This window comes from Zootoca vivipara, chromosome 3 (assembly GCF_965207765.1).
Source record: "Zootoca vivipara chromosome 3, rZooViv2.hap1.1, whole genome shotgun sequence".
In the NCBI taxonomy this organism is placed as follows: Eukaryota; Metazoa; Chordata; class Lepidosauria; order Squamata; family Lacertidae; genus Zootoca; species Zootoca vivipara.
Genome location: NC_142586.1, coordinates 94,654,968 through 94,677,593, shown reverse-complemented (window position 1 = coordinate 94,677,593; position 22,626 = coordinate 94,654,968). Strand labels below are relative to the sequence as shown.

The 22,626-nt window shown below is 46.3% G+C and overlaps 3 protein-coding genes across 10 annotated transcripts in view; 2 read left to right on the top strand and 1 right to left on the bottom strand.

The window, feature by feature from the left end:
- Positions 1–674: 674 nt before the first annotated feature.
- On the bottom strand, positions 675–12,782 carry ANGEL2 (angel homolog 2). 6 transcript variants are annotated; one of them, XM_088666707.1, is made up of 9 exons: positions 12,285–12,782; positions 10,097–10,512; positions 8,919–9,175; positions 8,102–8,171; positions 6,457–6,881; positions 4,392–4,518; positions 3,753–3,816; positions 2,625–2,788; positions 675–1,118 (listed from the first exon to the last, which is right to left on the bottom strand). In XM_088666707.1, exons 2-9 carry the CDS (start codon positions 10,503–10,505, stop codon positions 967–969), a joined length of 1,668 nt encoding a protein of 555 aa, XP_088522833.1. In that variant the 5' UTR covers positions 10,506–10,512; positions 12,285–12,782; the 3' UTR covers positions 675–966. The 6 variants fall into 6 exon arrangements, with proteins under 6 accessions (XP_088522833.1, XP_034967191.1, XP_088522832.1 ...); XM_035111300.3 differs by having other exon boundaries at positions 8,919–9,178; positions 12,629–12,782; XM_088666706.1 differs by having other exon boundaries at positions 12,629–12,782.
- Positions 12,783–12,826: 44 nt separating this feature from the next.
- Positions 12,827–16,572, top strand: KTI12 (KTI12 chromatin associated homolog). The gene has a single exon (XM_035111302.3). The coding sequence runs from the start codon at positions 13,369–13,371 to the stop codon at positions 14,161–14,163; it is 795 nt and encodes a 264-aa protein (XP_034967193.1). The 5' UTR covers positions 12,827–13,368; the 3' UTR covers positions 14,164–16,572.
- A 1,753-nt stretch (positions 16,573–18,325) lies between these two features.
- Positions 18,326–22,626, top strand: part of RPS6KC1 (ribosomal protein S6 kinase C1) — a 91,547-nt gene continuing 87,246 nt past the window's right edge. For all 3 annotated transcript variants that reach the window (XM_088666704.1, XM_035111304.3, XM_088666705.1), the window contains exon 1: positions 18,326–18,948. Coding sequence is in view for 2 of the 3 variants with exons in the window: in XM_035111304.3 (XP_034967195.1) it covers positions 18,844–18,948 (105 nt within the window). In the remaining variant the exon portion in view is untranslated. The remainder of the gene's footprint in view (positions 18,949–22,626) is intronic.

Here is a 22,626-nt window from a genome sequence, read left to right as displayed (position 1 = left end):
GTTTACCTGATAGAAAACTACATTTTGCACCCCTGCCACTATGAGCTCCACGGACACAGGTTCGAGAAACAGGCACCCAACCCACTGCCAAAGTTAGAAGAGGCAGTCAGACCTTTGGGGAACTTCACGAGAGCAAACTCAGGTAGAGACCCTTTAGGAACATGGCCGCAACCACAAAGTGCTGCACTTGGATGTCAGAAACTCAAGTTCAAATCCCGGGCACAGCCCTGAAAGCCCATATGGTAGAAAGGGGTTCTCTTTCATTACCACACACACCTCTCTGGGCTACTCAGAGGATGAAAAGAGATAAAGATATAATGAAGCCCATCTCCTTGGAAGAAAACAATTAAATCAATGTCTAGAACAGGCATCCCCATACTGTGGACCTCCAGATGTTTTGGCCTACAACTCCCATGACCCCTAGCTAACAGGACCAGTGGTCAGGGATGATGGGAATTGTAGTCCAAAACATCTGGAGGGCCGAAGTTTGGGGATGCCTGGTCTAGAAGAAATGCTTGCCTGTAGGATTAAGGGAGCTCCATGAAGGCTATAGCTGCAACGACGTGTGATGGTTTTTACTTGTTTTATTGTTTTGCTGCCTTGTTGACTGTTGCCCTGGACTCCTTTGGGAGGAAGGGTGAGAATCAAAATATTAAGAAATAAAAATCTGATCATTTCTGTTTTAAAAAGCACTTTATACGATCTCTTTGATGAACAGTAAATATATATATATTTAAAAAAATTACTGCACAAATGCTTTCCATTATTAAAAAAGGAATCCCAATGTAAAACTCCAATTTGCTTTTCTTTATATCTGAGTAGCTGTGATAATTTACAATATATATATATACCTGTATTTAAAACCCATCAAGGAGACATGCACTCTCCAGTCCCTTTTGATGTTGTAGAATTAAGGAAAAGGAAAGTGGAACGATAAAAGACAGGTGGGTCATCATTATTTTGGTGTTACTCTTCCAGCCTGAACTTGGCTAGGAGAGGGAGATGGTCAGAGGAGATGGTTTCATTGGGAAGCCCATTGACAGCCCAGAGATCTTTTTCCGTCACCAGTGATAATCGGCCAAGAAGGTTCAGGCGTCCGTCAAAGGCATGTTCAGCTCCTGCGACAGAAAGAAGAGGCTTTCAGGTGCCTGTGGACAATCCAGAGGTTTAAAGAAAGGTACGCAAGCAAGTAAATTACATCACACAACTGAGCTGGCACCAGGGCCTGGATGCATCATCATGCTGTTCTGAAATAAGCAAGCAGGGAATCACAGTTCCCCAATTGGGCTTTACAGACCCTACATTCTGGGGAACTTTCAAGTCGACGTAAACAATACTGAACATTTATACGATGCTTTCAAGTGTTCAAAGCGCTTCACATGCACTTCCCCAACTTGCTCCCCTCCAAATATTATGGACTTTAATGCCCTATTCCTGACAATTGGGTCATGTTGGCTGGGGCTTATGGAGGCTGTACTCCAACATCAGGCTGGGAAAAGCGACATGATCTACTTGTTTCATAGTTCAGTGTCTTAGGCACTCTGCCACACCAGCTCTCCATTTAACTCCCAGGTGTGTATGTGTGTGTGTGTGGGGGGGGATGTGTGATCCTTCCCCAAATATAACATGGTTTACCTAAGGTCAGTTTCATCACTGGGTTGAAATCTGAAGCGAGAACGTCTTTGTTCGCATCACAGTCTCTTGGCCAACATGTCCTGCTAGTTCTCCTGATCCCCCCAGTTTAAACAAACACAGACTTAATATTCCATCCAGTGGATTTTGCAAAGATGCACAGCGTTGAATATGTGCAACCAAGACAAGCTTCAATCCTGACTTAGCCACCAAGGAGATCAGCTTGAAGGCACCTTTAGCATTATGGCACCATCTGGTGAGTTTTTGCTGTAACTGCTATTGCTTATTATTATTTTTTTAAAAGGAGCTTGGCGTAGTAATCTTCTACATGGCACAATGTTGTCAGGTAAAATGCATGTAATAACGTGAGCATAGGCTTTGCCACACTGGAATGGTAAACTTTTAAAAAACAAACTGGTCCTGTGCCTTTTCAAGCAGTTTGATCTTTAGAAATTAAATGGAAATGTGGTATCTCTTAGCAGTGAGAAGCTCCACTTGCTCATCTCTATAGATCCAGTTTATGTTAAATGCATGTGAACAGGCTGGGCTGGTTTATTTGTGATCCACTGGCAAGCCTGAAACTGAACTGTGCAGAGAGGGAAGTCAGTTAGCATTACAAAGACAATGATGCAAAGAAGATCTGTTGGCGCAGGCCACAAATGCAGGTAGTTAAGTGGTGATAAACCTTCTGGTAGGGAATGCAGCCTTGCCTGAGCTAGCCAAGCAGCTTCTATATTGGACTGAGCTGTTCGTTCAGTCAGCACTGAAAAGCAAGAGAAGTCTGCTGTCCAAATCAAGTCCCTTCTCTTAGTATTAGTGTTTTAAGAATGTGGAATAAAGAACACCTGGAAGCAACAAAGAGCCATGTGTCTTTATGTGTGGGTGCTTTAAAGAGGCTTTCCTGTGCTGTAAAATTTTTGCCCATTGTGCAGACTGGGTGAGCACCCAAGCTAGCCAATCATTAGTCACCTATCTGCTCTAGAGTCACTTGCCTGGTTCTGCAGCTCTGTTCTCCTTTGCCGCAGAATAGAAGATGTAATCCACAGTGACTGCACTCCTGGAGTGGCAAGTGGTGACTTCTGGGGTTCCGCTGCCTGGCAGATAATGAGTGTAGGCCGAAGACAAGGGAAAACTGTGGTGCAAATATGTGGGAGACCTAAAACGGGACAAGTGTTTCAGAAGTCACCAGCGTCTGCTGAGACAAAGGATCACAGATGAGGCCACGCTTACAGCAGGGAGAGTCTGCAGGCTACTGATGTTTCAGATGTTCCACTCACAATTGTCCATCTGGCCCAGAGCTGCTGTGTCTTTTGTACCCAAGCCACATACTTTGACATGACAATCCAGACTGAGAATGCTATCGCAGCAAGGCAGGGCCACAATTGTTTAACAAAGGAAACATTTGTCCTGCTATTGCTCTTCATCCACTTCATAGTGGACATAGCCTAAACCGTGCCCTTCATGCTTTAAATACAATGCTGTATTTTATTCCTTTGTTAATTTTATATCCTGCCCTTCCTCCCAAAAAAGCCCAGGGTAACAAACCAGAGACCAAACTATGAAAAATATCTTAGAAACAGTATCCAGTATCTCAGAAGCAATTCCAAAGGCCCAGTTCCTATTTCGCACAGAACAAAATCTCTGGTAAGACAGTATCTGCAAAGTTTGCAAAGTTGCTAAGAATTATATCCAGGTTAACCTCCAGCTTTGCTCACACCAAAGGCAAAACCAGTTTGGTAACAGGGGCACAAGACTTGGATGGTGTGCTCTCCTTTATCCCATCAGAATGGCCATATGGAGATTGGAAGCATTTACTGTTGCATCCAAACCTGGTCAAAATATGGTTTTAACTATGGTCTCTTTGAAGAAGCCAACTTTGAACTGGGGTTGGTTTGGCTAAACCATGGTTAACCCTAACCACCATATGTTGGATATTCACAAACCATTGCCAGTTGCAAATTTCCAATCTCTTCTTCCTTAGTGTGTTGGAGGATGAAGTGGGTAGTGCATATATAGCATTTTAGTGAGTAAGACTTTCAGCTCCCTGTTTATACAGGTCCAGAGTTGTAGGAGCTGATGCCTGCAAACAAGCTGACAACCGCAGTGATGTCAAAATTTACCGTTTTGCTACTGTCATGACCTCTTCTGGATTTTCCAAGCTTGCTTCTTTAGTCTCTTTTCTCTCTGAAAACAACAACAACAACAACAATCATAGAAGCCTAGGAAGCTGCCATTTGTTCATTTAGTCCAGTATTATCTAGTCTGCTTGATAGTGAAGTCACCAGCAAGACACTTTCCACCCCTCATCTGTTATCTGGTCCTTCTATAACTGGAGATGGCAGAAATTGAATCTGCAAAACAGATGATCTATGTAAGAGCTATGGCCCCTACCCTATATGAGAGTATGTGCACAGAACTGCAGCTGCTGCTTATCCATTCAGCCCAAACTTGCTCATGAGTTGACCTGCAGCTGAGCGCTTGGAAAGAACCAATGTGACCAGTCAACTCTACTAAAATCACTTCCAAGGCTTTTGTAAACACCCACAAAAACTTTTCACCTACTGATGAATTCCCAATGACTTTGTATTTTTAGCTTCTCTGGGGTCAGACACCGCCTGTAGGACTTGAACTGCCAGCATTGTGTGATTGAATTGCTGAAATGCCACACAAAGGAACTGCTAGGTTAAATTCAACTGTAAACATCTGAGGGGAAGTAACCTTTTCGGAAAAACACTTGGGTTATCTGCACTGAAATTTACCTCTCTCTTTTTCTAGCTGCTTCTGTTGCTCCTCATACATACAGTCCTGAGAAATGCCGAGGCTTTGAGGCCAAATGGGGATAGTGAGTATCCTATTGCCCCGTGGGGACTGTTCCTGGCCAGACACCTTAAAAAGCAAGAAACAAAACAAAACCACCAAAGAGAAATATGTGCATTTCTAGAAGATGCTCGACAGTGATTTCTGCTGTAAACCAAAACCCACCTACGTAGAAGTCATTTACTTTACAAACCTAAAAAGGTCTACTCAGAGGTAAGCCCCATTAACTTCAATTGGACTTACTTCTAGATAAATGATTTTAGGACTGTAGTCTTAGGTTAAGCCATCTAGCTTGGAGAGCTATTTCATGGTAATTCATAGTTAGCTTGAGATTTTAGCTTTCAAGATAAACCATAGCTGCCAAGTTATCCCTTTTTTAAAGGGATTTTCCATTATGCTGAATAGGCTTCCTCGCGAGAAAAGGGAAAACTTGGCAGCTATGAGATAAACTAGCATTATATATTACCTTACTGTTCACTCTCAACTCTGGATCAGTTTTGAATGTTAAAGAGCACCTGTCTTAACACAAATCCTTTCAATGACCCAACAGTTTATTTCTACTATTGTGAGAGCTGCCACGTTTATTTTTAATTTTTGGCTTCCCATTTAGCTGCTTTTTGAGCCATAAAAGAACTCCTGCGCCACAAGTACTCAGTTTTGGAGTCTGGTTGGTGAGAGAGCTGGCAAAAACGTAATTACTTTACGTTTATTATGTGTTTGTATGTTCCTGTGTGGTACCACCCCCATTTCACCCCCATTGGTACCACCCCCATTTCATGCAAAAGCAACAATGCTCTAGATGATTTTTAGATTATTTACTGTGCTACCAGTCAGCTGATCAGCAGCACCTGCAAAAGCACTATGAAAAGCATTCCACAATACCCTTGGGTCTTCCTTTGCAAAGAGGCTCAACAAGACCAAACTACCAGCTGACTGACGGGTCACGTGGAGTACTTTGCAAATTGCTCTGCAAGACCCATGTGGGCAAAAAAAGGGTCACCTGATGCCAGGAGACATCAGGTGATATACAAGTGGGTGGCCCCGTTACCAACCTGCCAGACCTGGCCCAGAAGGGGCAGGAGAGAGAATGATTCGGTCTGCTGGTTAGATCCAGTTCACCACCAGTGTTAGAAACTGAGATATGAAAGCTAGGAGCTAAACGGCAACTGAAACATAGGTTATGGGCACCGCAATGGAGTGTTTAGGTGTGCTTTTTTATAATGAGTACAAAGCTGAAAATGAATGAACTGCTGCTAAAATCTTATGTTCATTTTTCACACTGTCCAGTCCTCATCTGAAGACTGCAAAAAACAAAGCCATACTTCCCCTGCTTGCCGCCCTCATATTCTTATGAGGGTCCCTTCTCCAGTCTTCAGAGAGTGGCTGGAGGTGGGGAGGCAGAAAAAGGCCATCCTTTTCTTCCAGCAGTGTCAGTTTTCATCTGAAATCTTAGGTTCAGTACTGCTCCCAGAGCTCAGAAACTGCTCACGCTAATGAAATTCCCTGTCACAAAATGCGCTAAGAACAATGGGAGTTTCAAATGCTGTTCACCACCCCTGCCCAAAGCAATGCTTTGCAAAGTCCTACTCTTCAATGAACACATCCTACATCACATTTTCCGCATCACCTTGTCTACTGCGGAACTCCTCAGCATCTGACAGAGAACCTCTGCTCATCACAGGAAGAGGAGCAGCAAAGGCATGTTCCAAGGCACTCAGTGTCTTAGAAACATTGGCCTCACCACAGTCCAATGGTGGGCCTTGGAATGTCTTCCACCCTCTTGTGGGCTGAAAGCTCCAGATTAATGGCTGCAACAAACTACTTCCCAAGAACACAGTTTGAAAACCTCACACCTGCACTGGCTTTGGACCACACAGCATATTTTAGAAAGAACAGTAATGCAAATTATCATCATGGAAACTCCACAATGTTATAGGCAGGGACATCATCTTTTGCGTGTTGTCTACCCATTATTTTTACACACCAACTTGACAAATGGCTACCTACTTTCCCTATCGCCAGTCCTTCGTAATTCAGCTTGCCTTCCCTTAAGAAATTGTACAGGGGAGAGTGAGGGACGGAATTAAAGTCCCCGCAGATGATGAGGGGGCAGAAATGCCCATCTTCCTGCATAGCCACGCTGGTAATTTCCGCCAGCAGCATGGCAAGCTGGGTGAGCTTAATGTCCCCCCGCCTCGGGTTATACAGCAGGTGTGTGTTGGCCACGCAGATGGCGGCCGAGGGGGCCTTGCAGGAAAAAAGAGGCTGCAAGAGAACCACCAGGCCCACGTTATCTCTGTCCAAGAGGGGGATGTTGCGCCGAAAAAATTCCACTGGATTCGAAGAGAGGAGATGGAACTTGGAGGCCTTGAAGCAAATGGTGCAGCCATCTGGCTTCCTTCCTGTCCTCATCTTGTACTCACAATGATAGCCTGGGGAAGGGAGAAAAAAGGTGCTTCAAAATGTGTCTCCTTTATACTCTAAGTACACATGTTTAGTATGTTCTGGTCCATTTGGCTGTATGCCGGGAATGGGGAACAAGCGGTCCTCCATAAATTGTTTGATGAAAACTCCCATCAGCCCCAGTCAGCGTAGCCAATGGTCAGGGAAGGTGTGAGTTGGAGTCCGACATCTGGAGAGCCACAGCTTCCCCGTCCCTCAGCTACACAGCAGGGGTGGGGTGGGTCTACCTCTTATAGCAGGGATGGGGAATCTCCTGCCCAAAGGCCAAATATGGCACACAAGGCTATTTCCACCAAACCATGCACACCTGCCCTGTACTTGCACATGAAGTGTGAGACAGGTAAAGATGCAACTGGATTGGCTGTGTTATTGAATTCATTGTGAGGAACTTGATTGCAGAGCGCACCCCTTTGGAAAGCAGGCTTGAAGTCATCACCAATCAGCTGACAGGTGGTGATTTCAAGCCTGCTGATCCGCAGTACCTCAAAGCACTGTGAAGGGCTCTTTCTAAGGAAGTCCCAACCCCGCCTGCCTACCAGATTTGGCTTATGAAGGATTAGGGAGATAAGGATTTTGTCTACTGGCAAGACTGTACCTTGGTTCTCCCCATACCTTCCTGCTGTCAATTTGCTCATGGAGATGGTCTGGGGTTAAAATGGCCAAAATCAGTGAACCGTAGGGAGGTTAGCTGGGGAAAGCATGTACTGTATTTTTCTGTGTATAACATGCCCCGCCCCTGTGTATAAGATGACCCCTATTTTTGGGGACTCCAATTTAAGAAAACAGGGGGAGATGGCCCAGAGTTGTTGAGATTTTTTTGGGTGGGGTGGGGTTGTTGAGCTTTTTTTGGGGGGGGTATGCCAAAAATCACTAACCCGACTGACAAACGCTATAAATTGCAAGCGTCGCCGAAGCCACAAAGCGTCTGCCCGCTCACCAACAGCAGCCGGCAATCGCATACCCAATTGCCGCAGCGACAGCCAATCCACAGCAGCCCTTGCCACAGCCACCAATCACCCACCAAATCGCCGCTGACAAGCTCCTGCTCACAGCTGCAACCAATAGCCCGTCCCCCCTCTGCACTATCCATGTACTGTATAAGACGACCCCCAATTTTAAACATTATTTTAGAGGGGAAAAAACCCTTGTCTTACACATGGAAAAGTATGGTATACTGGACAGTTTATACCTAAGGCTTCCAAACTTGGCTTGATCTCTATTCTGTAGTGGTCTTCCTGTACCTCTTGCAAACAAAGTACCTGTTGGGAGGAAAACAGGCGATCAACAGTAGCATACTTCCCAACAAAACTTGGCTGACTTAATTTTAGAAACTGGCTTACAACTTTCAATAACATTTCTAAGAAGAAATAATAATGGTAATGCTGCAACTGAAAATAATTTCAGGTTATTTCGCAGTAAAATTATGTATTGTAAGACTGTGTCAGATTCAGGCAAATTCAAGCTTTTTCAAGCCACACTGATTCCTGATGCTTAGCTCTGCCAGTGAAATCAACGTGCTTTTAAAAGGAACATTAACGTTATAAACTGATGCATGTCTTGGAAGTAAATACCATTGTATTTCGTTCAGCCCAAGGTTGCAATTTTATATTCACTTGAACTAAAAATTATTTACTTCCAAAGAAACATGCAAAGGACTGGGATGTAAGAAAATAAGACCAGGTCAAAAAGGGGTTTTTTTTAATAGAAGGAATCTGAATGGAGAGACATGGCACCAGGTACATGTTCACTATACCTAAACATGAAGTACATGAAATAACCACATGCTCACTTATGGCAGGTGTGGGAACTTCTTGGCCTCTGGATGTTGATGAACTACTATTCCCATCAGCCTCAGCAAGCATGGTGAATGGCCAGGGATAGGAGTTGTAATTCAGCAACATCTGGAGGGCCACAGGATCCTCATGCCTGGCTTACAGTCTGTAAAAGATTTGTCCTCCTATGAATTGCTTTTTTATTGCCAACTATGAGGTAAGCTTCCCACTTACATCTGCATCCAGCCGTTTGATGTCTGCGAGAATGTTGGGAAAACGATAGTTCCAGGCTAGCACATGCCGTTGGCAGTGCCTATACAGGTGAGAGTTGTCTTCTAACAAGTCTTGGGAAAGGATGTTGTATGACATTATGGTGAAATCAAACTTCTCCAGTGTGTCTTGACGATCCTGGTTGATCAGCTTATCCTCTTCAAGGACCTTCATCTTTTTACTTTGCTGGCAAAAATATTCCCAGTGTCTCTTGACCACACCTGCTGAAACACAACAACCAGGCCAGGAGTGGTAGATTGTTTGCATTCATACTTTTGCCTTGAGCTTTTAAAGTCCTGTACTGTACAAAACAATTTAAATCCTGTTTTGGGGAGCCTACAAATTAAATATGAACTGTCCAGGTCTACATTAGGGCTTGTTCCCCTTCTGAGATCAGGCGTGTACTGATCAGCAAGGCAGCCTCCTTAGTTGTAGAGTTCTGCCTAGGTACATCTCTGCTCAGAAAAAATCTAGGAGGTAGCAGGCTAAAGCCTTTTTCTTTCTGATAATTTTGTTGAACTGCTGCATTTTTATCTCTCTTTGGGAAAGCTTTCTGAGGGTTGGGGTGTACCGTGTTTAAAATAAGAATAATAATTTTAAGTGTTTCATTAAGCAGGACTTCTAGTAATTTGGCAATAACATTGGCACCTCTTTAAATAGGAAGTACCTCTGTTCTTGAATTGTTTAACAACAATAGTACCAAAAGAGACCCATCTCTCTCAGGAGTAGCTTTAGTATATAACAGAAAAGAGGGTCACTACACAAAAATGATCACTCTAGTAAATTTTGTTGGCTTATTTCATCAGTTGTTGTCAACAGTGCAAAAGAAAGGTGTGAACAGCTTGTTCATAGGACCATAAGCTGAATATGTGTGGTTTCTGAGCAAGTTGAATTCAGCATATACTGTATAATAATATCACACTTTTATCTCATCCTTTCTCCAAGGAATTCAAGGCACCACAAGAATCCAATGATGTAGGTTAGGCAGAGATATTGACTGGCTCACTGAGTAAGCTCCATGGCCGAGTGGGGACTTGAACAAAGGAACCCTAGACCACATTGGCTCTCTTCTCTCCTAGAAAAGTAACACAACCATGTAAATATTAAGAGCAAAGGATCAAGGGAGTAAGATGCCACCATACCTCTTGGTTTTGGAGTGCTTCCTTCTTTACACTGAGGTTGAGGCGGAGACCAGGATGTTTCATCTGAAGGTGAGGTACACAGTTTTTCATTAGGGCTGTGACAAATGTCCTGATCCCCACTATGTCTTCTTCGCTTTACACATGGCTCATCTCCCTCAGCTTTCATTGTAGCAGGACAGAGATGGATGGAAGAGTTTTGTACGAGGCTAGGAAGCTGCGTGCTCCAGAGCAGAGGAAGCCTACAGCTCCCTGGGCAATCCCAAGGGTTCAAGGGTGAGTAACAAGCCCCAAAACAGGATGCGATTCTCTTCATATGCTGGAAAGCTTGACCATCCCGGAAAAGTCTCTGAGCAACATTCCATTGGCAAACCCAATCTCTGCCAAGCCTCTGTACACGATGGGACAGCATGGGATATCTGGAAAGAAAGCAATGTTAGGACAGATCCTTTGCAGATCTATACAGAAATGACAACTAGACAAAGGCCTTGTTCTTACTGCAACATGGCTTCCCATCTGGAAATTGCATCCTCCTGGCTATCTCGGATGCTGCAACATTACACTCCTCCATTACTTGAAGTCTGCAATTGGCTTTATCCTCAAATTACAAATATTTAATCTCATTAAATAAGGGCATTACGTTTTCTTCAGGAGAAAAGAAACTCTGTCCACTAGCTATGAGCCAGGCCTTGATTTGGTTTCTTAGATGTCTCTACCAAAAACACATTAGGCTGCAATGGGCAAATGCTTTATGCTGCTTTTTGTTTCCAGGTGCAGTTGGTTATGACACAAGGCTGATGAATTTTGCCATATAGAAGCAGAAGTGAAACAGAAAGCAGAGTTTGAGAATGACTGGCAGATACCAAACATATTCACTAATGCTCAAGTTCAATCAGCTACTAACTTAAACATCCATCGCCACCATATCAGTTTACCTTGCCCTGAAGCTTCCTATGCTCCTGTGCCTTTTTAGTAGATCCCAGAAAGCTTTACTCCCACCCTGCTTTTTACTTTCTGAATAATGCTACCTGCATTGTTTATATATTTAGATCTTATACATACTGTATATATACAGGGACGCGGGTGGCGCTGTGGGTTAAACCACAGGGCCTAGGGCTTGCCGATCAGAAGGTCGGCAGTTCGAATCCCCGCGACAGGGTGAGCTCACTAGGTTGCTCCTGCCAACCTAGCAGTTCGAAAGCACGTCAAAGTGCAAGTAGATAAATAGGGGGAATGTAACAGCCGGAAGGTAAACGACATTTCCGTGTGCTGCTCTGGTTCGCCAGAAGCGGCTTAGTCATGCTGGCCACATGACCTGGAAGCTGTACGCCGGCTCCCTTGGCCAATAAAGCAAGATGAGCGCCGCAACCCAGAGTCAGTCACAACTAGACCTAATGGTCAGGGGTCACTTTCCCTTTACCTATATATACAGAAACATCAATGGGCTTATCTCTGGACTTCTCATTAATGGACTTTCCCCTGTCTAAATGTTTTGTCAGCAAAGCAAAATGTGTAACACTGAAATCCTACGATCATTTCTTTGTTAGTGTGTATACTGTACATAAATACATACATACAAGGACATGAAGGCAGCAATCCTCTCTTGTTGTTTGCCCCTAGCATCTTAATACTCAAGATATACACATTATGCATATGGACGCTTCACTTAGCTATCATGATCAATAGCTGTTGATAGACTTGTATTCCATAGAGTACCAAGTTCCAGGGTATGACTGAAAGCACTTTGCTTAAGCTATGCAGATCTGGGTCTGGTCAGTGCTAAGAACAGTAACAGAAAACGTCATGTATGCTGCCTTTCATGACAGAAGAAAGGTCAAGTGCAAATGTAATTATTTGAGCAACATTTACACGAAACGATGACGTCAAGCGGTATATAAAGTATCAAAATCAAGAAATGTCCCTTTCTTTCTTTCACGGGACAGGTAAGCACAGGAGGTCCTAATGCTCCTCACTGCCACCCTTCAAAACCAGGGTGGGGAATCTGTGGCCCTGCCAATGTTGCTGAACTCTCCTCACCCTCGGCCACACTAGCTGGGTTCGACAGGAGCAGCAGTTCAGCTACACCAGGTGTGCCAAAGGCAACACCTGCCTTGCAGCCACGGGTGGGGTGGGGAACCTGTGGTCCTCCAGATCTTCAGAACCTAAGAGGAGCCTGCTGGATCAGGCTCACCTAGTCCAGCATCCTGTTGTCGCAGTGGCCAACAGCGCGGGAAGCCCAGGAGCAGGAAAATCCAAGTTAAATAGCGCTCTCCCCACAGGCAGCTTTCAGAAGGATGGCGTTTTTATACCGCAAGCTGTCTTGTGATCCGCAGATGAAAGGCGGTATACGAATTCCCTAATAATTCTGACACTGAAGGCGGAATACAGGCACCAGGGTTGGCAGTCCCTGGCCGCCGTTTCCTCTACGAGCTTGTCGAATCCTCCCATGTCGCCAGTGTCGGGGATGATTCGGAGGGCCACAGGTGGCCCCCTCCAGCCTTAGGCCGCCCACCCCGGCTGAGCCGCCGCCGTTACCTCCAGGTGGGACACCTGCCCTTTGCCTTGCCAGGCGGCCCCGGCAGGTTCTCTGCTCCCCGCTCCGGCCCCGCAGAGGGCTCATCTCAGAGGGCCGTGGCCGGCGACTCCTTCACCACACGCGCTCCAGGTCCGGCTTCCCCCGCGCAGCCGCATCCAAACAGGCCGGACTTAGCTGTCGCTCCTCCCCTCACGTAACGAAGGGCCCTCTCGCTTTGGTTTCCGCGGGGGTCCATGGGACTTCTAGTTTCGCTTCCGCAACACACGCTGCCCTCGCCGGCAGACTCATAGATTTATAAATAGACCTACTGAACACGAAAGACTTCCGGGTTCCTTTAGACTCTTCCCTTTAGAACCTGCTGCGATATTGCGCGAAAACGGGGAGGTTCCATTTCTCCTGCGGCGGAGACCAAAAACTTTGCTTCGTTGTTTTCTATCAATTGCCATTTCCGTGGGACGAGTTCTACTCTAAAGGCGAGTTTGGAAGCATCTTTAGACAGAACTCCGCACTCTAATTTTTCCTATCTCTATGGTCCGTGGATAGATGTCGTCGTAGAACGCTTCAAAGAAGAGCGGGAGGGTGGGGCGAATAAGCGCGCGCTCTCCCTCCCTCGGGAACCATCTTTCTTAAGGGCAACATTAACGCCTCCGCCGCCGCCATTTTTGTGCAGGGAAGAAAGGCCCTGAGGGGAAGATGATGACAGTCGGTCCGGCTTGCTACTGAGGCGGAGAGAGGCGCCATGCCGCTGGTCGTGCTCTGCGGGCTACCGGGGAGCGGCAAGACCCGGCGCGCCGAAGAGCTAAAGGCGGCGCTGTGCGCCGAGGAGGCCTCAGAGCGGCGGGTCTTCGTGGTGGCCGAGGCCGACTTGGACGCCGGCGGCGGAGACTGCGTCGCCCGGGCTGCTCTGAGGGCGGAGGCCGAGCGCCTGCTGAGCCGCCGCGACGTGGTTCTGGTGGACTCGGGCGCCGAGCTGAAGAGCTTCCGCTACGAGCTCTACTGCCTCAGCAAGCACGCGGGGACGCCGCACTGCGTGCTCCTGTGCCCGGGAGGCGCCGCCCGCCCGGACCGGCCTCCTTTGGAGCCGCCCGACTCGCGCCACCGCTGGGACTGGCCGCTCTTCGTGGCGCCCGACGACCCTGCCGAGCCGCTGCCTTGGCCCGAGATCCGCGCCGCCCTCTTCGAGCGCCGTCCGCCGCCGCCTAACCAGTCCACGCGCTCGCAGCCCCTGCAGGCCGCCGGCTTCCTGCACCGCCTCGACCGCCTCACGCAGGACGTGCTGGCCGCCCTCATGGCCGCCCAGAGGAACGGAGCCCAGCCGGGCCAGTTCTTGCCTCTCGTGGTGGACGGGCTGTCGCAGGCAGGCGGAGGGGAGCCTCCGGGGCTGCTGCTGACCCGGCCCGTCAGCCTGGCGGAGCTGAGCCGGCTCCGGAGGCAGTTCCTCAGCTACGCCAAGATGCACCCGGGAGAAGGCGAGGGCGACCTGCCGCAGCTTGGAGGCATGTTCCTGCAGTACCTGGGACGCAACCTCCAGTGAGGAGGGGCTGGAAGCCGCCGACTCGAAAGGAAAGCAAGCCCGAGGGGGACGGAGGAGGCACGCCGTGGGATTTTGGGGGGAGACCGCCCGCTATGCACGCGCGAAAGAGCCTCCCCGACCATGAAAGGAGTTTGCTGCTGGAGCCTTTGGCCCTGGGTCGTTTTTGCCGTCTAAACCCGAGAGACGAATGCACCTCCTGCCTATCATTTTAAGTGTGTCGAACTGGTCCGAAACGGATCTTGGCAAAAGGGGTTCAGGATTATTGTAAATAAATGAGTTTCTCCTCTCCGCACATCACACATCTGTTTGTATTTTAAGTTGCTCATTTGCTTATTTCATTTTTGTTATGCTTCCTTGCTGCAGTGGGGGTTGGACTAGATGACCCTTGGGGGATGTCCAGGTCCCTTTCAGTTCTATGATTCTAGGATTGTGGGCATGGTTCATTTACAGCACTCTAAGGGGGGTTGTATCTGGTGGCACAATGAGTCAATGTGCCAGGTTGTTTTAACAGAAGGTTGGTGGTTCAGGCCCCCTGGAGGGACACTAGATGACTCAGAATCCTATCCAACTACAGTACTTACAATTCTATGACTGAGAAACAGTGGCCAGTCTAAAGCCTCCCAGTGTGAAGCTAATGTAGTCAGACCACAATTCTGATGTAAACTGAGTGTGTTCTCCTGAGTTTCTTCATCATGGATTGGACACAAAGCCACTACAATCAACTGTTGGACTGTGTGTTGCAGGACCACAACTACCAGTACTTCTGTTCTTCTTTACAGGCAACTACCGCACTACTGCCTTTTCCAAGAGTAAAACAAAAAGGATGAGCATCAGGGCTGGCTCAAGATATTTTGTACCCCTGGGGGGCGGGGGCGGTTTACATGTATACTGCTTTTGTAGATTTGGTGTTTGAAACTTACCTTAAAAGTTATTGTAATTCTGTTTTTAATTGCAAGCTGTCCTAATAAGGTATTGGAAGGGTGTATAAATAATCCCTCATCTTACTTAGTAACATGGAGCATGGTGCTCTCCCATATGAACTGCACTAAAATGAATGGGAATTAAGTGCTCCAGTCCATTTCAGTGAGGCTAACACAGGAGACCCTCTTGGGAATTGCTCATAGTTCATGTGCTATCACTCTAGAACAGGGGTCCCCCAAACTACGGCCCGGGGGCCGGATGCGGCCCAATTGGCCTGCCAATCCGGCCCGCGACGCCAGGAAGCTGGACTAGATGATCCTCGTGGTCCCTTCCAACTCTACAATTCTGTGACTTAAATTTTTAGATAAACATACACAAAATCCACTAACAGAACAATCAAATGAGTTTTAACTAGCTAAAAAACTCACCTTATGGCCATGATGCGGTTCCACATCTAGTTCTAACTTTAAATGAAATAGTTGGCGAACTGTGAGGGCAGAATTGGTCCTCTTGGAACCAAATCACAATTGCCATGGAAACCTGTAGTGCTAGACCTAGAACTTTGGAACCATTGTTCTATTGTGATCACAAAAAAATTCCAATCTTAACCAGTGATGTGGGTTTTCTGGAAAATTTAGAATTGGAAACTTTTCCTAAACAAATTAGGTTAATTTGCATCTGGATTTTTTTCAGTCTGCATCAGAAAGTTTTCTGATGAGTGATCTAATTCAACATTTTTGCTTTATTTGTATTTACTAAACAAAACAACTTTGAAATTGGTAAGCTTACCTAATAACTGTTGAGCTCCTTAGAGGAGCTCCTAGAGGAAAGGTGGGATTTAATGTAATTAGAAAATAAATATAAATAATATATAAATAACAAATTATTATTAAATGAACTCTAAATGACGCTTATAAGTTCTGTGCAAGTGGTCTTTGGAGGAAAAATAAATGAAAAAATCATATATATGTTAAATTATGCAGCTAATGAAACTGGCAAAATACATAAAAAAATCAGAGTAACGTGATTTACCTCACTGATCAGTGCATGATTATGAAGAGGTGGCTTTGATTGCATACCCAAGCCATGGGGGTAGTATGTTCACAGTTAACTTTTGACATCAAGATTTTAACTCTTTACCTGTACCTGAAGATGCCTTGACCAAGGTACTCCATGCGCTTGTAACGTCCAGATTGGATTATTGCAGTGTGCTTTACAGTACATGGGACTGCCCTTGAAGACAACTCAGAAACTTCAAGTAGTCCAAAGTGCATTTTAAATACCGTAGTTGTAACAGTCTCTGGGATCTCCTGGTGAAGGGTGGGTAATATAGCGAAATCAATAATTGCTTATTTTTATTTCTTTTGAAAATTTCTAATCAGTGTCTTTATACAAAACATGGATTTCTGGATGGTGTACATTAAAATCAAGTATCAAAACAGTATTGAAATGATTAATAATAATAATAATAAATTGAGCTGAAAAGGAGTTAAAGTGAAATAAGTCTGTTGCTTTAAAAGGGAGTACCTAGCCGAATGGCAAATAAATCATGTGGCAAGCTATGGATGTGGATAAACAGTGACCTAGTAATCTAAAAACACACACCTAGTTACAATAGCTAACTGAATTTGCAGCATAGTGCTATGTATAACATACTGGCTAAAATGTGGGTCTCGGACTGGGGAGTCCAAGGTTCAGATTCTCACTCGGGTGACCTTGGGTCAGTAACTATCTCTCAGTCCAATCTACCCTACAGTTGTGAAGATAGGAGAGTATATTGCAATCATTGGACAAAAGGTAAGTATAAGTGCAATGCATATTTAAATAGACACATAATTCCTAAACTGGACCTGTCTGTATGGCTGTGGGCTTCGCACCTGACATGTAGTGATCAAGCATCAGTACAAATATTGTTTGTTAATCGGTTCTTGAATACAGACTTCTCTTTCCACCCTAAATCATGACTGAAGAACTAGGCCCAAACTAACAAAATGAATTTCAACAGGGACATGTGTCAAGTTCTACACTTAGCCAGGGATTCCAGTGCTGAAAGTGTGACCTCCAAGCAGAGTTATGCTCCAGCCGTTCCCCACCTTTAAAACTCGACAGACTGCTCACAGTGCTCACATACCGAGATGCGAAAAGAGGATTAATAGTAGGTGCATAGAAAAGTTACAGGTAGGTAGCCGTGTTGGTCTGAGTCGAAACAAAATAAAAAAATTCCTTCAGTAGCACCTTAAAGACCATCTAAGTTTTTTTTTTGGTATGAGCTTTCGTGTGCATGCACACTTCATCAGATCAAAAATAGCACATCGGAGACCACAAAGCCTTTCCTCCAGAGGACAAATTGTAGTCTGTAGCTTTTAGGGGATCCTTTGGAAAGGATATGCACTTTCTACGAATGTCAGAAGAGCTCTGCTGGATCAGACCAAGGGCCAACCTAGTCCAACATCCTGTGGTTGACCACAGTGGCCGACCACAAGCCCATGAGATGCCTGCAAGCAGGACCCGAGTTCAACAGTGCTCTCCACCCCGACAGTGCTCTCCCAGCAACTAGTTATTGAGGGGCATAAAGCATCAATGACAGATGGCCATCCAACCTCATAAATACTAAACATTCTATAACCTTGGTAGCTATGCTTAGATGTAAGTAGTCATAAATGCTGGGGGGCAGACCTTTTGTTAGGGGGGTGCAGAACCTCAGTTTGCTATGTATTTTTATTTAATTTTATTGGTGGGGGACAGCTGTCCCTCCTGGCTACGCCCATGCATAAATACAGGGGTTAATTCAGTCTTGGCATCGTTTTTTCAATTGCAAGCTTAAACCCTCGCACGTAGGAAATAAAAATAGACTTAAATTGCCAGAGCAGGTGCAGAGTCTATGTCACTCGCCACCACTGAATAAATACAGAGAACTGATGTGGCCTACTAGCTAGACATCTGTCCTGGATTTTCTAGGTGGCTTTAGTCTCTCTCTTAAACGCCCCCCCCCCCCGGAATAATAATACAGATCTTCCTTGCAGGGTTGTTGTGCATAGGCCTACATCAAGACAGTGTGTATGCGGCATGCCAGGAACATGATAAAATGCTGCATAAAACGCATTATTATTAGAAATCACGAGTCAGGTTTAAGAGTCAGACTGCACATTTACGCACCCTTTCATTTGGGAGCAAGAAGCACGGAATTCCGCAGGACTTACTTCCGAATAAACATGCTTAGGCTTGCGGAAAGAGCGCCCCCAGAAGCGGAAGAGGTAGTGGGAAAGGGCAACAACCCCGACTTACAACCCCGACTCTTCGTGCTACTTTCTCTCAAATTGAACTCTCAGCAGAGGAACGTTTTTTCTCTCGATCCTGAAAAGGGTCGCGCGCGCACAGTCATTTCATGCGCCCCTGGACACTCCGGGGGACAATCCAGCCGGCCTGACTCTGCCGGCGCTGCTTCTTCAAAGGCGGCGGCGGCTCCATCCTGACCCCCGCGGGAAGGATCGGGCAGGGCGGGTTGGGGAGGAAAGAGTGGCAGGCCGGCGAGCTGCGTCGCGGGGGCCGTCCTCGCCTGCATCGCGCGCCGGATCCACGCGGAGGAGAGGAGAGGCGCTGCTTTAGCGGCTGGCGCAGCCGCTGCTCCCTCTCTCCCATCGCTTCCGCCGCCGGCTCAGGCCTGACCCGGGAGTGGATCTTTGCAGCAGCCTTGCGGCGCTGAGCCGGCGCCAAGGAAGCCACGGCCTCCGCACCTCCGGCCAGCCCGAGCAAGCAAGGATGATCTCCCCGCAGGGACGAGGCGGGGACGTGGCCCGGTTCTACACGGTCACCGAGCCCAAGCGCCATCCTCGGGGATACACCCTGTATAAGGTCACCGCGCGGGTGAGTGAGCTTTGGGAAGAAAGGGGAAAGAGAAAGAGAAATGGGAAGGCCGTCTTCCGTGCAATCTTCGATTAGGGTCGGTGGTGACGACGAACGGGATCCTTCCCGTTCTGATCTCCGCCACGGGCAGGGAGATCCCGGGAACCTGCCTGCATGCAAGTAGGCAGGTCGTCGGTGCGGCTCGCGGGCAGCGGCTTTCCGGCATCTTCCGAAGCCGGAGAAGGCAGGATTGGAACCCAGGGCCTCTTGGCAACGCCCGCAAGCAGATGTCCAGATCTCTCCCCCCATACCATCTGCTGAGAGGAGTGAGTGGGCGGCCGAAAGAGCACCGATTCTCTTTCTTCCCCGACATCTCTATCCATTTTTCCTCGCTCTATAGGATGGAAGGAGGCGCATTTCTACTCGGACCCCACTCCAGAAGTACTCAGTTGGGGGGGGGGTAGGAGGGATCATGGCATCTCCCTTCCATTTCAGATCCTCCTCCTCTCTCGTTTCCATGCATGTGGGTTTTATCTGGAGGGGAGGTCAGCACCCTCTATCTTCAGAGGAGTGGATGGGATGTAGGAATAACACTGCAATCCTCTGCATGCTTAACCTGGGATAAACACGAACATGGAGGGACTGGCTTCTTGCACATTGGTTCAGGGATGTGAGCTTCCCCCAGTAGAGATGTGTTTGGGGAGAGAGCCAAAATCTGCATTATGTAAGGCTAGGTCAGAAGGGACAGCCATCACTATAGGTGTAGAGATGGGAGGCAGTTTGTAGTTCTGCCTGATTTTTCAATGGGCCTGGTTGTCCAAAGGGCAGCAGGAGGTTATGGTTTGATCTGGGCTTCCAGCTAAAAGGGCAGAGCAGGCATCCCCAAACTTCGGCCCTCCAGATGTTTTGGACTACAATTCCCATCTTCCCCGACCACTGGTCCTGTTAGCTAGGGATCATGGGAGTTGTAGGCCAAAACATCTGGAGGGCCGCAGTTTGGGGATGCCTGGGGCAGAGCCAGGTTTTGATGGTATAGTAGCACCCATTTATTTCCTAGACCTTGTCCTTGAGTACAATGCAAAGATACCATGTCCTCTCATCTGTGCTATTGAAAATGAAGGAGGAGCTGTTCTTTTGCACAGATGACAACCTAACTCAAATGAAAGTGAAAAAAATAGTAGCATTTCCCATGTCTTGATCTCCCCACCCATATTTTAACATTGCCCTAAAAACATTTATTTGAGACCCAGTGTGGCATAGTGGTTAAAATGTCCAACGAGGACCTGGAAGATGAGGTTTCAAATCCTTACTTGGCTATGAAGTTCAATGGGTAACCTTGAGCCAGTCACTGGCTCTCTGCCACACCTCCCTTACAGGGTTGTTGGGATTAAATGACAAGGGGGAGAACTATGTCAAGAACTCGAGCTCCTTGGAGGAAAAAAAAAACATAGGATATAAAAGCAACCAATAAGTAATCAATAAATAATAGATTGGTACCTATCAGAGATTAGCCTCTTTTGAAGTTCCGTGCTACATTACGTCTCCAGTAAGAGACAAGGGCTCATTCAGACATTACTTGGGAGAAACCTTCATCTGCTAAGAGTCTTGGACTCTCATCTCTCTTCTTCTGCAATCCATCCCACATTCTCACTGCTGGGAGAAAGTGGCATTTTATGCAGGCTCTACTGGTGTTAATTTAATATATTTATTTTGCAAGGTTTATATATCTTTTAACAAAAAACAACCTCCAAATGGTTTCCATAAAATACTCATTTTTTTTAAAGGGGTGAAATCCACCTGATTCCCTATCTGTCCTTGGGAAAAATGTGAGTTTTCAATCGTGATGACGGAGAAACTGCAGTCAAATAAACCTGCTACAGCCTGGATTAGATGCTGCTTTCTTTTCCCTTCAGTAGTTGTTACAACAGTTATGTGTGTGTGTGTATCCCAAACTGTGGTCTGTGGATAACCTGCGATCCGCAGGCTTCCATGACATGCCTGCATTAAGTATTCATAATTATTTTACGTTGCATTACTATTGCTGCTTTTATTTCTTACATATTTTATTTTTTTTGTATTTTATTAACTTAAGAAGAGCCTGCTGGATCAGGCCAATGGCTCATCTAGGCCAGCATCCTGTTCTCACAGAGGCCAGCCAAATGCTGATGGGAAGCCTGCAAGCAGGACATGAGGGCAACAGCAGTCTGCTCACTTGCAGCTCCCAGCAATTGGTATTGATAGCTGAGATAGCCATCATGGCTAGGTATTCATTGATAGCCTTGTCCTCCATTGACTTTCTCTACTCTTCTTTTAAAGCCATCCAAGTTGGTAGCCATCGCTGCCTTCTGTAGGAACAAGTGCCATAGTTTAACTGTGTGCTGCATGAAGAAGTTCTTTCTTTTATCTGCTCTTCTCCTTCTAACATTCACCAACCTGCTACTATCAAAGGTGCACCAGTTTAACAAACATTTAAACTCTAGTTATAACTGCCTCTACTTTTTGCATCTTGGTGCCCTTTGGACACCTACCGTATAATTTTTCTTCTTTGTATACTTGCCAACTAAGATTTCGCTTTGTGCATCTGAGGATGTGGGCTTCAGCCCATGATGGTGTTTGTCACAAGAGGTTTCTTAGTCTTTAACAGGCATCCCCAATCTTTGGCCCTCCAGATGTTTTGGACTACAATTCCCATCTTCCCCGACCACTGGTCCTGCTAGCTAGGGATCATGGAAGTTGTAGGCCAAAACATCTGGAGGGCCGCAGTTTGGGGATGCCTGGTCTTTAATGTACCACAAGTCTCTTGGGCCACACCCAAACCCTACATTTAAAGCTGTATAATACAATTTTAAACAGTCATGACTCCCCTCCATCCCAGTCCTAGGAACTGTAGTTAGTTAAGGGTACTGAGAGTTGTTAGGAAACCTTTATTCCCGGGGATTTTATTTTCAGCTGGAACTTTCCGGAACTCAGTTCCGGCACCTCTCAGGTGGCTGCCTTTGCCATTATAAGAGAACAAGGGAGGCATTCATAGTGAGTTCTGGCATCTCTTTTTCTAGAAATATAGCACTGCTTATTCCCCTCAGAAAACTCTGGAAACTGTAAGGGGAACCGGGGTCTCCTAACAATTCCCATCACTCTTAACCAACTACAGTGTTTTCATTGCTGGAACCTGTCTTGTGACCTGGCAGGGGTGATGTTGCTTTCCTGTCATGTTTGCAAACATCTTTGTAACACAGAGTTGGCCTGCCAATGGGCCTGGTGCCGGAAACCAGCTCCCCATAGAGCACTCCTTTGGGGGACCTGTTGTCTTCCATTCTGTGGACGTGACCAAGCCAGTGTCAATGTTGCTGAGATAGGAGTGCAAACATCCTGGGATTATGGGCCTGGGAGAGCACGTATTTGCTTGAAACTCTGTCCTGCCATGTGACACCCAAAAACTTCCTGATGCAACACATGTAAATAATAATAATAATAATAATAATAATAATAATAATAATAATAATACAGTTACTAGGATCCCTTGGGGGAAAGCCATGACTGTTTAAAGTGGTATGGTAGTACTTTAAATGTAGAGTGCAAAGGATGGGCCCTTTGTTGTCCATTCCTGGTGGTAAATTCCACAGTGCCTTTCTCTCAAGAGATAAGAAAGCAGGCTTGTCCAGGAGGATGGTAGATAAGAAAACCCGGCTTTTAAATTTC

Coding starts and splice junctions, on each gene's coding strand:
- KTI12 (XM_035111302.3), top strand. CDS start 13,369: ATGCCGCTGGTCGTGCTCTGCGGGCTACCGGGGAGCGGCAAGACCCGG.
- ANGEL2 (XM_035111298.3), bottom strand. Junction 3,817..4,391: donor GCAGCTAGAAAAAGAGAGAG/GTAAATTTCAGT, acceptor TGTTGTTTTCAG/AGAGAAAAGAGACTAAAGAA. Junction 1,119..2,624: donor GAACAGAGCTGCAGAACCAG/GCAAGTGACTCT, acceptor TTTCTGTCGCAG/GAGCTGAACATGCCTTTGAC.